The 13,930-nt window shown below is 45.2% G+C and overlaps 1 protein-coding gene and 1 long non-coding RNA gene across 5 annotated transcripts; one reads left to right on the plus strand and one right to left on the minus strand.

The window, feature by feature from the left end:
• Positions 1–31: 31 nt before the first annotated feature.
• On the plus strand, positions 32–11,044 carry LOC113267689 (uncharacterized). Of its 3 annotated transcripts, none has more exons than XR_003320914.4 (4): positions 32–273; positions 6,799–6,893; positions 7,028–7,121; positions 8,215–11,044. It is a non-coding gene; the product is annotated as an uncharacterized LOC113267689 (long non-coding RNA). The 3 variants fall into 3 exon arrangements; XR_008960346.1 differs by having other exon boundaries at positions 9,089–11,044; XR_008960347.1 differs by lacking the exon at positions 8,215–11,044 and adding an exon at positions 7,290–8,208.
• On the minus strand, positions 3,656–6,871 carry ZNF785 (zinc finger protein 785). 2 transcript variants are annotated; one of them, XM_026515804.4, is made up of 3 exons: positions 6,443–6,868; positions 6,158–6,286; positions 3,656–5,333 (listed from the first exon to the last, which is right to left on the minus strand). In XM_026515804.4, exons 1-3 carry the CDS (start codon positions 6,645–6,647, stop codon positions 4,420–4,422), a joined length of 1,248 nt encoding a protein of 415 aa, XP_026371589.2. In that variant the 5' UTR covers positions 6,648–6,868; the 3' UTR covers positions 3,656–4,419. The 2 variants fall into 2 exon arrangements, with proteins under 2 accessions (XP_026371589.2, XP_026371590.2); XM_026515805.4 differs by lacking the exon at positions 6,158–6,286 and having other exon boundaries at positions 6,443–6,871.
• Positions 11,045–13,930: the final 2,886 nt, after the last annotated feature.

A 13,930-nucleotide genomic window follows, 5' to 3' on the forward strand; every position in this document is an offset into this window, starting at 1 on the left:
CTTTGCCCGCACTGCCCGGCGGCGGGTGATTGGCCCACAGACCAGGAAGAGGCTGCACCGCCAGGCCGCGGGTTGGCGGGGCGTTGGAAAACGCGTCTCGGTCACCTGGCCCGAACCTGTGGAGACTCTCTGCATCTGTGGAACTCGGGATTGTGCCCTCGACGATCTCTCTCTATGCCTCCCGACGGCGGGATCAGGAATCGGGTCCCTAGTCCCTGCGAGAGACGCACATACCCCTGGCCAAACCCTGGGGACAGCCGAGGTAGAAACCAGGTACACGTTTACCGTTGGGACCGCGGCTGCGGAGAGCGCCCGGCTCCTTGCACCCGCGGGACGGCTCTCAGTTTCTGGCCTGGAGTTTAGGGGGAGGAACTTTGCTCGGGGAGGTTGGAATCGGAGTGGGGAAATTTTACATTTGAATTTTCTGCAAATTAATATGGTTTTTAAAAAGTAATACAGAGGTTTATAATGAAAAAGGCAGCCCCCTGTACCCTTTCACTTTGTTCCCTAGAGACCACTTGTTGAACTCTTTTTATGAATCTGAATTATATCATACATACAGTAAAATGCACAGCTTTTCAGTGTGAAATTCGCTAAGTTTTGACAAATGCATACAACCGTGTTAACCATCACCCAAAACAAAATATAGAGCATTGATGAGCCCTGCATGTTTGGTTGTGCACACTTTTCAGTCATTATTACTAATTTTTGACTGTGATAAAATACATGTAACAAAAATTAACCATTTTAGACCTCACAATTCAGTGGCATTTAGGACATTAACAATGTGCAGCCATCTTTACTGCTTTCATCACCCCTGAAGGGAACCCCTTAACCTTGGAACCGCCACTCTCCCTTCTCCCCTGCCTCCATCCCTTGACAGTAACGAATCTTTCTGCCTCTGTGGATTTACTCTTTCTGGATATTTCACGTAAATGGAATCATGCGATATGTGGCCTTTTGTGTCTCGTTCCTGACAGCAAAATGCTTTCAAGTTTCATCGATGTAGCATTTATCAGTACCTTACTCCTTTTTTGTGGTTGGATAATATTCCATGGTACGGATACAGGTTTCCCCTGCTATTTCAAAGTAGAGCATTTCTATGAAACCTTTCATCAGCTGAAATGGTGTTAAAGCAAAGAAACAATTACCATTAATTTATATGGAAAATTTCTTGAGCATTCGCAGACCCCCAAAATAACCTCTCTTAGGCTTTACTGATACTTTAGGACACATCTTGCTAAAAGATGCACAAAATAAACGTAGATCAAGCACAGATGCTCACAGAGTTCAAAGCTATAGTAGTTTGATGCGGAGGGGCTGAGTGTAGCTCCCTGGGAAGGAGCTTGTTGGGGCCGCTGTTGGTGCTCGGGGTGTGAGCTGCCTCTAAAAGTAAAAATCCTCTTCAGATTTCTTTTGGCTAGTGAAAACAGGTACTAATGTAGGTTTTTCTTAAAGTGAAGTGGGCTAATGGGAGCTTTTGAAAAGTGAGGGGACACCTGGGGCGCCTGGGTGATGCAGTTGGTTCGGCATCTGATTCTTGGTTTGGCTCAGGTCTGATCTCGGCGTTGTCAGACTGAGCCCTGTGTCCAGCTCCATGCTCAGTCGGCTTGTGTTTCTCTCTCCCTCTCCCCCTCCCCCTGTGCTCTCTCCCTCTCTCTCTAAAATAAATTCTAAAAAGAGGAAAGTGAGGGGACACCTGTATACCATGTTTTTATTCATTCTTCGGTTGATGGAAATTTGAGTTGTTTTTACCTTTCATGTTGCTGTGTACATTTTATTTATTTATTTATTTATTTATTTATTTATTTTAAGATTTTATTTATTTGAAGAGAGAGAGACAGCCAGCGAGAGAGGGAACACAAGCAGGGGGAGTGGGAGAGGAAGAAGCAGGCTCCCAGCGGAGGAGCCTGATGTGGGGCTCGATCCCATAACACCGGGATCACGCCCTGAGCCAAAGGCAGACGCTTAACGACTGCTCCACCCAGGCGCCCCTGCTGCCTATCCTACCACACGCTGTCTCTCCTTTGTGTTCACAAATGTTCTTCATTGCTGTTAGTGCCCTCTCCATCTTTATATTTTCTTGCCCCACCCTTGCTGTTTTTCACCTGGAATGCTTCTGCCTTTTGGTGTGACTTCTGCTATTTCATCTCAACAATTACTTGCTTATTTTATAACTTTTTAAACTTGAGCCCTGGAGGGGCCTCACTGCACTCATTGTGGTCAATAGTGTAGAAATGGAATAAGGAAAAATGTATCTTCAGATAGGAATCTTCTTCTAAACAGAGAATCAACTTTACCTACAGAGAAACTACAAAGGATTTCATCAGGACCAAAAAATACCTTGTCTACTCAGCTACTGTAATATAAGTCACTTCTTTTTGTACCAGGGATGGAAAAAACTTAAGGAGACGGAGCTAAACAATAAACCTGGGTGTTAACTGATGAGATCGAAACAAACTTTCAAGACTAAAACTGCCCCATCCTGAGTGGCCGATGTCATGTTGTTTTTTCTGCCAAACATTATAAAAATACAAAGATGCTCTTGGTTTCAGATTGTTTAATTGCCCACCAAATTGTATATGTTTGTTCCAGAATCTCGATCAGATATAATTAAAAGAAGTTATAAAATATACAAAGATAATTCAAGTTCGTAAATTTTACTTGTCTATAACAGGCTGCATTTGAGTATTTTTAAAATATTTTATTTATTTGAGAGAGACAGAGTGCGAGCAGCAGGAGGGGCACAGGGAGGGAGAGAATCTCAAGCCGACTCCACACTGAGCGCAGAGCCCCACGTGGGGCTCCATCTCACGACCCTGAGATCACGACCTGAGCTGAAACCAAGAGTCCAAGGCTCAACCGACCGAGCCACCAGGCGCTGGGGCATTTGAATTTTAAGGGAGATCTGAAGTTTCTTGCCTAAACCTCGGCCTTCCCTTGAAGTGTTTAGGGATGAAGTATGATGCCTGCAACTTACTGGGAAATAAAATGTATAAATGAACAGATGGGGGATGGATTGATCGATTGACATGTGATAAGGCAAATGCAGCAAAATTATGGAATCTAGATTACTTGTAGAAAGGGCATGAGTGTTTCCCATAAAATTCTTACAACTCTTTTGAATGAAAAATGTTATAAAACGTTGGGGGGGGCACGTCAAACTATGACAACATGTGAGGTGCTTTCACGTTTTATCTCAGACAACCCTGTGGAGTTGCCAAGTGAGACAATTAAGGCTTAGAAAGGTTGAATGACAGGCTTAAGGCCCCACAGCTCGTGGGGACTGAGCCAAACCTGGAATCCAGGACTACCAGTTCAGGAGAGGCTATGTGTGTGGTAAAGTAACACCCAGTTTCCATTCATAACCATTTTTGGAACCCGCGGGTTCCAAGAGCAGTCTTTTGTTCAAAGAGATACTTGAGTCCCCCATGACCGTTCCTGGCATGCAGCTGTGCTCAGCGCCACCCACGTCCTTATTCCTTCAGTAGTCTCCTGATCAGAAGTACAGCTAGCAGATCAAAGTGGGTCAGAAGGACCCCTTCTTAACTGCTGACACATACAAGCATTACAATAAAAACTAGCCTGGAGATACTTGGCCTTGATGTCAAGCCTAATCACAAGTCATTTACTCTCTTAAACAAAAGCACCAGCATTATGTTTCCAGCTGCTGTGGCCCAAAAGCACATCTTTATTCAAAAGGCGTAAAATCCAGAAAACATGCAGATATCTAAAGAGGAAAACACCGCAGTCACTAATTCACAAAAGTTTGAGGGGGAAAAAAAACCTTTAGGCTAAGCTTGACACTTCTGTGCACGACGCGCATAGTGGGCACGGGGCAGGACAGTTCCCCACCTGAAGCCATTGTTCCCCTCCCTATGGTCACCTTCAGGATTTTAAGACCAAAGAGTGCCAACAGTGGCTTGACATTGCACACGTCTCCTTGCCAGATGTCTCATCAGCACTGGCTAAAAGAATCCTTGGATGGGCTTCCCCCGCTGGGGATAGGCCCAAGGTGTGCCTTCTGTTCCAGGGGATGCTCAGAGTGTGTATGGGCTCCTTTAATAGGTTCTTGCATCTAGGGGGCCCCATGTCTGAGGAACAGGAGAGATACAGGCCAGAAAGCAGAATGCCCTAAAGAAGAGAACAATCCAGGCAAGAAAGCCAGGTAGGTGAATGATTTGCTGGGAAGAAACTCCAAGTGAGACTTGGAAGTGGGAGCAGGAGCCTCAGAAAGTGGGTTCAGCCTTCAGGTGGCCTTTCAGATTCCTGCCTCCTTCCAAAGGACCAGCCCTGTGCTCCCTTACCTCAGAGCTTTGTTTCCCTTACATGCCTACTTCCTTTCCATTCCTTATCCCCCAATGCATAAACTTTGCCTTTTCCCTTCCAAAGAAAATGAGTCATCTCTCGTGAGCCCTGTCACCCACATTCTTGAAATATATCTGGAAAGTACCGGAAATGAACTGGGGGATCCTGGCCTCCCGAAACAAGGACTGGCGCCGAGAGCCCTACTGCAGGCCGCTGCCACCTCGGCCTTTTGCCAGAGCGATGGACCCACTGATGGGCTTCCAAGGCGTACTTGCGCTTAAAGCCTTTCCCACACTGTGGGCAGGGGAAGGGCCGGCTGTCAGAGTGAATGCGCTGGTGACTGAGGAGGAGAGATGAGTAGGTGAAGCGGAGGCCACAGTCTGGGCAGGGGTAGGGCTTCTCGCCTGTATGTGTGCGCCTGTGGATAGCCAGCAGGGAGCTGTAGGCAAAACGGAGGCCGCAGCTGGGACAGCTGTAGGGCTTCTCGCCCGTGTGCTTGCGCTGGTGGATGGCGAGCAGGTAGGGGTAAGTGAAGCGACTTTTGCAGTCTGGGCATGGGTAGGGCTTCTCCCCAGTGTGAGCCCGTCTATGGATGGCCAGGGAACCCCTCTGGCGGAAACGTCGCCCGCAATCAGGGCAGGAGTAGGGCTTTTCACCTGTGTGGATGAACTGATGCTGGAGCAGGTACTTGCGTTGGGAGAAACGAGCCTGGCACTGGTCACAGGGGAAGGGCCGCTCCCCAGAGTGGACCCGCTGGTGGTTGGCCAGGAGGGAGGGGTAGCTGAAGTTGCGGCCACAGTCTGGGCAAGAGTAGGGTGATTTGCGCGTTGTAGTGGCCTTGAACCAAGGCTTGACTGGGCTCCGCGCAGAGTTCCAGCAGAGCTCTGGGCAGGCAGCTCTGTGCCTGGCACCAGGTGGCCGGCTGGATGGTAACCACTCCTCACGAGACACTTTGTCACGCTCCATCTCTTTTTGCTTTGGACACTTCTTCAGTTCTTCTTTCTCTCCACTCTCATCCCTGGATCCTGAGACAGGGAAAAAGATAAAACTTGAAACTCGGTAGCACATTCCATAGTTCCATACAGTGGCCTGCCCTGGGAAGCAGCATGAAGGTCTGAGTGTATGGCGGTCTTGGGACTGGGGCCTCATCAAGCCCAGAAAGCTATCCTAGAGTAAAAGCAAAATTCATCATCTGGCTGGTGTTAACACAAGAAAGCTCTGAAGACTGGAGATACATGGAGGTGTCAACAATATGGAACCCCTAATCTGTCCGGTGACGAGGGTGGCGATGGTCCCAGCCTTCATAGAGCTTACAGTCCTGAACCTGCTTATGATCCCTTTGCAAAACAGCCATTAAATGATCTCCCTTGGTGCCATTCAAGGCCATCGCCAAAATGCCTACACTTGGACTGTGCTCCAAGTTCCACCGGAAGACCCGGGAACAAGCATTTATTATGACATGGCTGCAGAGAAAACACATCTTGATTTTAAAATCTCTGATGAATGACATTTATCATTACAGTGTGATCCACATGATATCCAAAAGGAACATTTGTCTTCATTTTATTACACAACAAAAAATCAAATTACAGATGTGTTCCTCCTTTCCCTTGGCTGCCCTGGCAACTCGGGCACTATTTTGCATTAAACTCGGGTTTTTCGGTATAATTAAGTGGTGCTGTAAGTCCCAATTTAGCTGCTCTATGAGCCATTTTGCAGTGAGACTGGAACTTTCTGGAGATGAGGTGTAGGGAGACACGATGGGGCTTTGGAGGGGGCAGTGTGTACTGTGTATCCGAGTTGGGGAAGGGGTTCTCAAAGGTCCCATACTGGGTTTGAAGTGAAGTACCTGTTATCTTTCCGCTGTCTCTGATGACAGCGGCTGGGCTCTCACCCTCTGGATCCTGGGACTCGGGGCTCCACGCCTCCACCTCTCCTTCCACCCAAAATATAAAAGCGGGTTTGGGACCTGAAAATCCTGCGGAAGGGAAACATTGGGTTCGGCTGAGAACCCGAGAGGGGAGGATGAGGGTGCTTCCCCAGTGCCCCACACTTCCAAACCACTTGTCTCTAGGGACATCAGTTCCCCCCTTCCCACGGATTACTGGGTCCTGGATGGACCGCCGGGCCTCACCGAGCGCGTCCAGGAGGCCGTAAGTCTCCCGCATCACGTCCCGGTACAGGGCCTTCTGCGCGGGCCGCAGACAGCCCCACTCCTCCGGGGAGAAGTACACGGCCACATCTGCGAAGCTCACGAACCCGGGGCTGCTTTCTCTCCTCGGCCCGCTCCCAGCCTCCCCGGGTACATCCGCAGGGAGCCGGGCCAGGGGCGGCGCCATGGGAAAGCCCTCCAGCGCTACGCCAAGAGAGGATTCTGGAACGTGTGGAAAGGCTAGAGCCTTCCTATCTTCTCAAAGGGTCCTTAAGGGCCATAGCACTGCCCTTGACCAACATGGCGTCCCTCCGGCCTCAACCTCCCTTGCCTTTCAGGTCTGCCCTTACGTACCAAGGGGAAAACCAGAAGGGAGGTTGGAGCCGCAAGCCGTAGATGACGTGCGTTGATTGGACAGCGCCGGGTGGACCGGGTAAGAAGTAAGGCCGTGATTGGTTGTGCGGGAGCGGCCTATTTGAAAGGCTGAAGGGAAGAAAGCCACTGGTCTGAAGGTGGCGGGCGCTGAGGGGCAGTCGGCTCTCTTCTCACCTGGCTTTTCCCGGACAGGACCTAAAAAAGAAGTTTTGACGGGTTGGAGCCACTCCCTTCTGCTACTACATGAGACCTGTTGCGAGCAGATGTAGGTGTCCCGGGCTGGGAGGTGAGTAAAAGCCGACGGGCGAAAACCGAGGCGGATTCTGGAGATGATGGAAGTGAGGGATGGGCTATCCCCGCCTGCTCTGGAGACTCAGGTTAAGGCTAGCCCCGGTTCCTCCCGGTATTTGATTTGGCCCATGCCCCGAGGTCACAGATGTCTTGCCTTATACAGACGCAGCAGCTGAGGAACAGAAAGCCCAGGTGACTGCTCCCCGGCGGCAGAGCCGGATTCACAGTTATTTTCTGGCTTCCAGGTTCAGCTAAGTGCTAAGACTTAGCTAAGTGCTTACTGTACCCTGTCTCAATCGGGAAGTTTGTGTTTAAATTACAGCTCATAAATGAGTAATAAAATTGGGAAACGAATCAGATCATCTCTTAATCTGTTTTTCAAACTTGTCCAACTAAATAATATTCACAGGAGCAGAGAAGGAAAGTTCTAGAGATATAACAAAAAAGTTGTCCATCCCCACAGTGAAACCACTTTGAAGACATAGGATAGCTTTACAATTCATGTGGATATGCATTCTATTTCGTAATATAACCAAACTCAATAGAATGCATAGTCAAAAGTAAGATTTGCATAAATGTTGAACGCTCTTCCAGTATAGGTGGAGTGTAAGTTGGTACAACTACTTTGGAAAACTGGCAGTATCTACTAAAGCTAAATATATGCATACCTATGACCTAGCAATTCCACTCCTCCCTCTATACCCAACAGAAGTGCGTACATATGTTTACTGAAAGACACGTGCTCAAATGTTCATAGCAACACTAGTTACAATAGCCAAAAACCAGAAACTATCCACAACAGTAGAAGAATGAATAAAAATATTGTGGAATATTCAGTGGAATACTATTCATGGAATACTATTCATGGAATACTATTCAGAAATGAGAATGAATGATCTAGAACTACATGCATAATATGGATGAATCTTGCAGGCCTGCTGTTGAGCCAAAGAAGCCAGACACAAAATAATATGTAATGTGTGATTCCATTTATATAAAATGTAAAATCTGGCAAAGCTAATCCAAGCTATTACTAATCCAAGTTTTTTGTTTGTAAAGTGCTGATAATATTCTGTTTCTTGATCTAGGCGCTGGTTACACAATATGTTCAGTTTGTGAAAATTGACCTGCACACTTGCGGATGTGTGTTATGCTTCAGTTGGAAAAAAAAAAAAAAGGTCTCCTCCCTCTAGTCTTCCTACCCCTTCCTAGAGGCAACCTCTATTACCTGTTTCTTGTGTCCTAGAGATAATTTAGGTACATAAAAACATGAATGTTTGTTGGTTTTTCTTTTCACAAGTAGCATAATAAACACACTGTTCGCTTTGCTTTCTTTTCTCACTTGATACATCTTGCAGATTGTTTAATTTCAGCACATATAGATCACTTTTTTTAATGGCTGCATAACATAGTGTTCCACTGTATGGATGAAACATTTTATTTAGTTCATTTTCTGTTGATGAGCAATGAGTTTGTTTCCAGTCTTGCTACCATAAAATACTGCAATCACTATCCTTAGATATACTTCTTTAGGCACATATATGGGCATGTCTGTAGAATAAAATTCTAGAAGCAGAATTGCTGATTCAAAGGGAAGGCTAGTGTTTTAAACCATTTGTTAATTTAAGTTATTAAGACTTTCTCCCAAATCCACAAAAAGTGTTGATATATCCAGAAGATATAATATTTATTTTGCATCTTCAACCTGCCCGGTTTTGAGAAGCATGTTTTTTTTTTTTTTTTTTTTTTAAGATTTTATTTATATATGTGTCAGACAGCCAGCGAGAGAGGGAACACAGCAGGGGAGTGGGAGAGGAAGAAGCAGGCTCCCAGCAGAGGAGCCTGATGTGGGACTCGATCCCGGAACGCCGGAATCATGCCCTGAGCCGAAGGCAGACGCTTAACGACTGCACTACCCAGGTGCCCCAAGAAGCATGGTTTTAAGGTCTTTTATTTATTCAGGTGACATCACAGACAGAGTAATGGACACCGAAGATGGCTATGTTCTTTCTAATCCCTGAAACCTGTGAATACGTTTGGCAGACAGGACTTTGCAGATGTGATCGAGCCAAGGATTTTCAGATGGGAAGACGATCTTGCATTATCCCAGTGGGTCTAATGTCATCCCAATGATCCCTATAAAAAGGAGGGGAGGCTCCTCTGGTCTTGGAGCTAGCTTGCAGCGACTGAAATGGCTAAAATGCACCAAGAAGGTCAGAATTGTCAGTAAATACAGGACCCAGTATGGTGCCTCCCTCAGGAAAATGGTGAAGAAATCAAAATAAGGGGCACTTGGGTGACTCAGTCGGTTAAGCGTCTGCTTTCAGCTCAGGTCATAGTCCCAGAGTCCCCGATTGAGCCCCGGCATCTGGCTCCCTGCTCTGTGGGGAGTCTGCTTCTCCCTCTCCCTCTGCTCCTTCACCCACTCATGCTCTCTTTCTCTCTCTCTCAAAGAAATAAAATCTCTAAAAAATTTAAAAATTAAAAAAAAGAAAAAAATTCAAAATAAGCCAGCACTCCCAAGTACATCTTTGCTCCTTCCGTGGCAAACCAAAGATGAAAACAAGAGCTGTGCCGATCTGGCATTGTGGTTCCTGCATGAAAACGGTAGCTGGTGGTACCTGGACCTACAAGACCACTTTTGTTGTCACAGTGGTCTGCCATCAGAAGACTGAAGGAATTTTTTTCATTTGAAACATTGCTAGCCCGTAATAAATGAGTTAATTTATGTAAGCAAAAAAAAAAAAGGGAGGGAGGAGGCAGGAAGATCAAAGTTGAAGAAGATGGGACAACAAAAACGGGTGGGAGTGAAGGATTGCCGAAAAGGGGACACAAACCAAGGACTTTTGCAGCCTCTAGAGGCTGGAAAAGGCAAGGGAAGGACTCTCCCCTAAAGACTGGCAAATGCAACCTTGCTAACACCTTGACTTTAGTCCCGTAAGACCTATTTTCAGACTTCGGACCTACAGAATTGTAAGAAATAAGTTTGTGTTACTCTAAACCACCTAGTTTGGTAATTTCTTACAGCAGCACTGGGAAACTCGTCCAGGTAACACTGAGGAGCTATCTCTGAGCTTCGTCAAGTACTGCACTGGGTGTGGGAGCACTCTCCCAGCTCTGAATTCAAGAACTGAAGATCTGAAGGAAGCATTACTCAAAGAGATCATGCAGAGGGAAGGAAGCCTGCACAGAAGAATACCCACTGGAGGATTCCAGTTGTATGCCATTTTATAGCAGGGTAAATGAATCTGTGGTGGGGACACAATTAGAGCAGTGGTTGTCTCTGGCAGGATGGGAATGGGTTTAACCAGAAAGGGAACTTTGTAGGATGATGGTAATATTCTGTATCTTGATAGAGGTTTGGGTGTAAGCATTGTCAACACTCAGCAAATACACACTTAAAATCTGTTTGCATTTGATTCTATGTCAGTTTATTTTTTAGATGTACTTAGGTATTCTTCTGATAAAATAAAGATTTTATTTATTTACTTGAGAAAGAGCACAGAGGGAGAGGGAGCACAGAGGCAGAAGGAGAAGCAGACTCACTGCCGAGCACAGAGCCCGACACGGGGCTCGATCCTAGGACCCTGGGATCATGACCTGAGCTGAAGGCAGACACTTAACTGACTGAGCCACCCAGGCGCCCCTCTATGTCAGTTTAACTATAAAACTCTGTAAAGCAAGTACTGAGCTCTAGTTAATGGTGTGTATGCTGAAATGTTCAGGGGTGACACATACTGATGCTGACAGTTTCTTTGAAATGCATCAAAAAATAAAATAAAATGGACTGGTGGAGAGATGGATAGTTCTGCAATAAAGCAAGTGTAGTAGAATGTTAACGCTAGAACGAGGTGGTGAGTACATGGATAGGAACCGTAAAATTCCTTCACCTTTACATTTGAAACTTTCCAAATAAAATGGGGAAAAAGAAAAGAGAAGCAGGCTGGATGTTACCCCCACAAGGCATGAATAACCATTTTTAAAAATGTACAACTAAGTGGCATTTAGTGCATTCACAGTATTTGGCAAACACCACCTCTCCTTCAAAACTTTATCACCTCTGTGATTTTGATTTGATTACGTTGACTGTGGATTTCTTTCGGTATTGCTGCCATCCTAACAATATTAAGTCTTCCAATCCATGAACACGGGGTGTCTTTCTGTGTATTTAAGTCTTTAATTTCTTTCAGCAGTATTTTGTAGTTTTCAGCGTACAAGTCTTTTGCCTTCTTAGTTAAATTCTTTCCTAAGTATTTTATTCTATTTAATGCTATTGTAAATGGAATTATTTTCCTAATAACTTTTCTGGATTGTTCGTTGCTAATATATAGAAATGCAACTGATTTTTGTGTGTTGATTTTGCATCTTGCCACTTTGCTGAATTTATTTCTTAGCTCCAACAGTTTGTGTGTGTGGAATCTCTAGGGTTTTTAGATAAAAGATCCTGTCATCTGTGACTAGAGATCATTTTACTTCTTCCTTTCCACTTTGGATACTGTTTATTTCTTTATATTGCTTTATTGCTCTGGCTAGAACTTACGACACACAATATTGAAAAGAAGTGGCAAAAGTTGGCATCCTTGGGGTGCCTGACTGGCTTAGTCGATAGAGAGTGTGCGACTCTTGATGTTGGGGTCATGGGTTCGAGCCCTACTTTGGATGTGGAGCCTACTTTAAAAATAAATAAATAAAATATTTAAAAAAACAAAAAACCCTGGGCATCCTTGTCTTATTCCTGATTCTATGGGGAAAGTTTTCAGTCTTTCTCCATTGAGTATGATGTTAGGTGTGGGTTGCTCATCTATGGCTTTTATCATGTTGAGGAAGTTTTCTTCTATATCGAATTTATTGAGTGTTTTTGTCATGAAAGGATGTTGAGTTTTGTCAAAATCTTGTTCTGCCTTGAGATGATCATTTTTTCCCTTATTATTGTGGCGTATTACATTGACCTGTTTTCATCTATGGAACATTCTTGTATTCCAGGAATATGTCCCACTGGGTCATAGTGTATAACTCTTCTAATATGGTGCTTTGGTTTGCTAGTATTTTTTCAGGATTTTTGTATCAATATTTGTAAGGGATATTGGTCTATAATTTTCTTATAATGTCTTTGTCTAGCTTTGGTATCAGTGTAAGAGTTTTTAAAATGTATTCTAGATTCAAATCCCTTTTCAGATATATCAGTTGAAAATATTTTCTCCCATTCAGTAGACTGTCTTTTACTTCTCTTCAGGATATCTTTTGAAGCCCAAGTTTTAATTTTGATGAAATCAGTGTATCTATTTTTATCTTTTATCACTTGTGCTTTTTGTGTCATACCTAAGAAACCATTGCCTGATCCAACATCACAAAGACTGACATCTGTGTTTACTCCTTATAAGAGTTTTATAGTTTCAGCTCTTACATTTAGGTCTATGGTTTGTCCATATTGAGTTAATTTTTTAAGATTTTATTTATTTATTCGACAGAGACAGAGACAGCCAGCGAGAGAGGGAACACAAGCAGGGGGAGTGGGAGAGGAAGAAGCAGGCTCATAGCGGAAGAGCCTGATGTGGGGCTTGATCCCATAACGCCAGGATCACGCCCTGAGCCGAAGGCAGACGCTTAACCACTGTGCCACCCAGGCGCCCCTTGAGTTAATTTTTTTTTAAGATTTTATTTATTTATTTGAGAGAGAGAGCAAGTTTGGTGGAGGGGCAGAGGGATAACCAGACTCCTCGCTGAGCGGCGAGTGCAACGCAGGGCTCGATCCCAGGACCCTGAGATCACAACCTAAGCTGAAGTCAGATGCCTAACCAACTGAGCCACCCAGGCATCCCGAGTTAATTTTTATATATGGTTGAAGGTAGGGATCCAACTTCATTCTTTTGTATGTGTCTATCCAGCCCCAACACAATTTGTTGAAAAGACCATTTCACTTTTGGAATTGTCTTGGCAATTTTGTTGAAAATCACTGGATCATAGGGGGCGCCTGGCTGGCTCCGTTGGTAGAGCATGGGACTCTTGATCTGAGGGTCATGAGTTCAAGCCCCACATTGGGCATGGAGCCTACTTAAAAGAAAGAAAGGGGACGCCTGGGTGGCTCAGTCATTTAAGTGTCTGCCTTCGGCCAGGATCCTGAGATCAGCCCCACACCAAGTTTCCTGTTCAGTGGTAAGTCTGCTTCTCCTTCTCCTTCTGCTCCTCCCTCTGCTCGTGCTTTCTCTCTCAAAACCTTAAAAAAAAAAATCACTTGATTGTAAACATAAGGGATTATTTCTGGAAGGACATTTTCTCTTACTTAATAAAGTCCTCTCATTTAATCGTTCCGTCCTTCAGCTGGAGATGAGCGTCTCTGCTGTGACCTAAATGGGAGTACAATGACCGCAGTGAGAATGTTGTAAGGTCCTTATACTGTGCCTGTGGTTTGGAGATTTTGGTCAACAATAGGTTTTTTCCCTCCAAAAGATAAAAACCTTTTAAATCCTTTAGCAGGTCCCTGTGAAAATACCATACTGTGTACAATAAAAGTGAAAGGCGAGTAGCTAGTATCTGACGCTTACCTGACTGAGCCACCGAGGTGCCCCAGTCTTTTTCATTTTAGATTAAAAACGGGCAGGAGCACCTGGGTGGCTCAGTCAGTTAAGTGACCCACTTTTGATTTTGGCCCAGGTCGTGATCTCGTGATCTTGGGGTGCTGAGATCGAGTCCTGCATGGGGCTTACATGGGGTGTGGAGCCTGCTTGGGATGCTCTCTCTCCCTCTGCCCCTCCCCCGCTCTCTTGCGCTCTCTAATAAATAAATCAATAAATAAATGGGCATACA

The sequence above is a fragment of the Ursus arctos genome, unplaced genomic scaffold (genome assembly GCF_023065955.2).
Source record: "Ursus arctos isolate Adak ecotype North America unplaced genomic scaffold, UrsArc2.0 scaffold_2, whole genome shotgun sequence".
NCBI lineage: Eukaryota > Metazoa > Chordata > Mammalia > Carnivora > Ursidae > Ursus > Ursus arctos.

What these genes read in the sequence shown, in the direction of transcription:
- ZNF785 (XM_026515804.4), bottom strand. Translation starts at nt 6,647, where the DNA reads ATGGCGCCGCCCCTGGCCCGGCTCCCTGCGGATGTACCCGGGGAGGCT. An exon ending in CGGCCTCCTGGACGCGCTCG is followed by an intron (nt 6,287 to 6,442) that starts GTGAGGCCCGGC and finishes TCCCTTCCGCAG; the next exon opens with GATTTTCAGGTCCCAAACCC. An exon ending in AGACAGCGGAAAGATAACAG is followed by an intron (nt 5,334 to 6,157) that starts GTACTTCACTTC and finishes TCCCTGTCTCAG; the next exon opens with GATCCAGGGATGAGAGTGGA.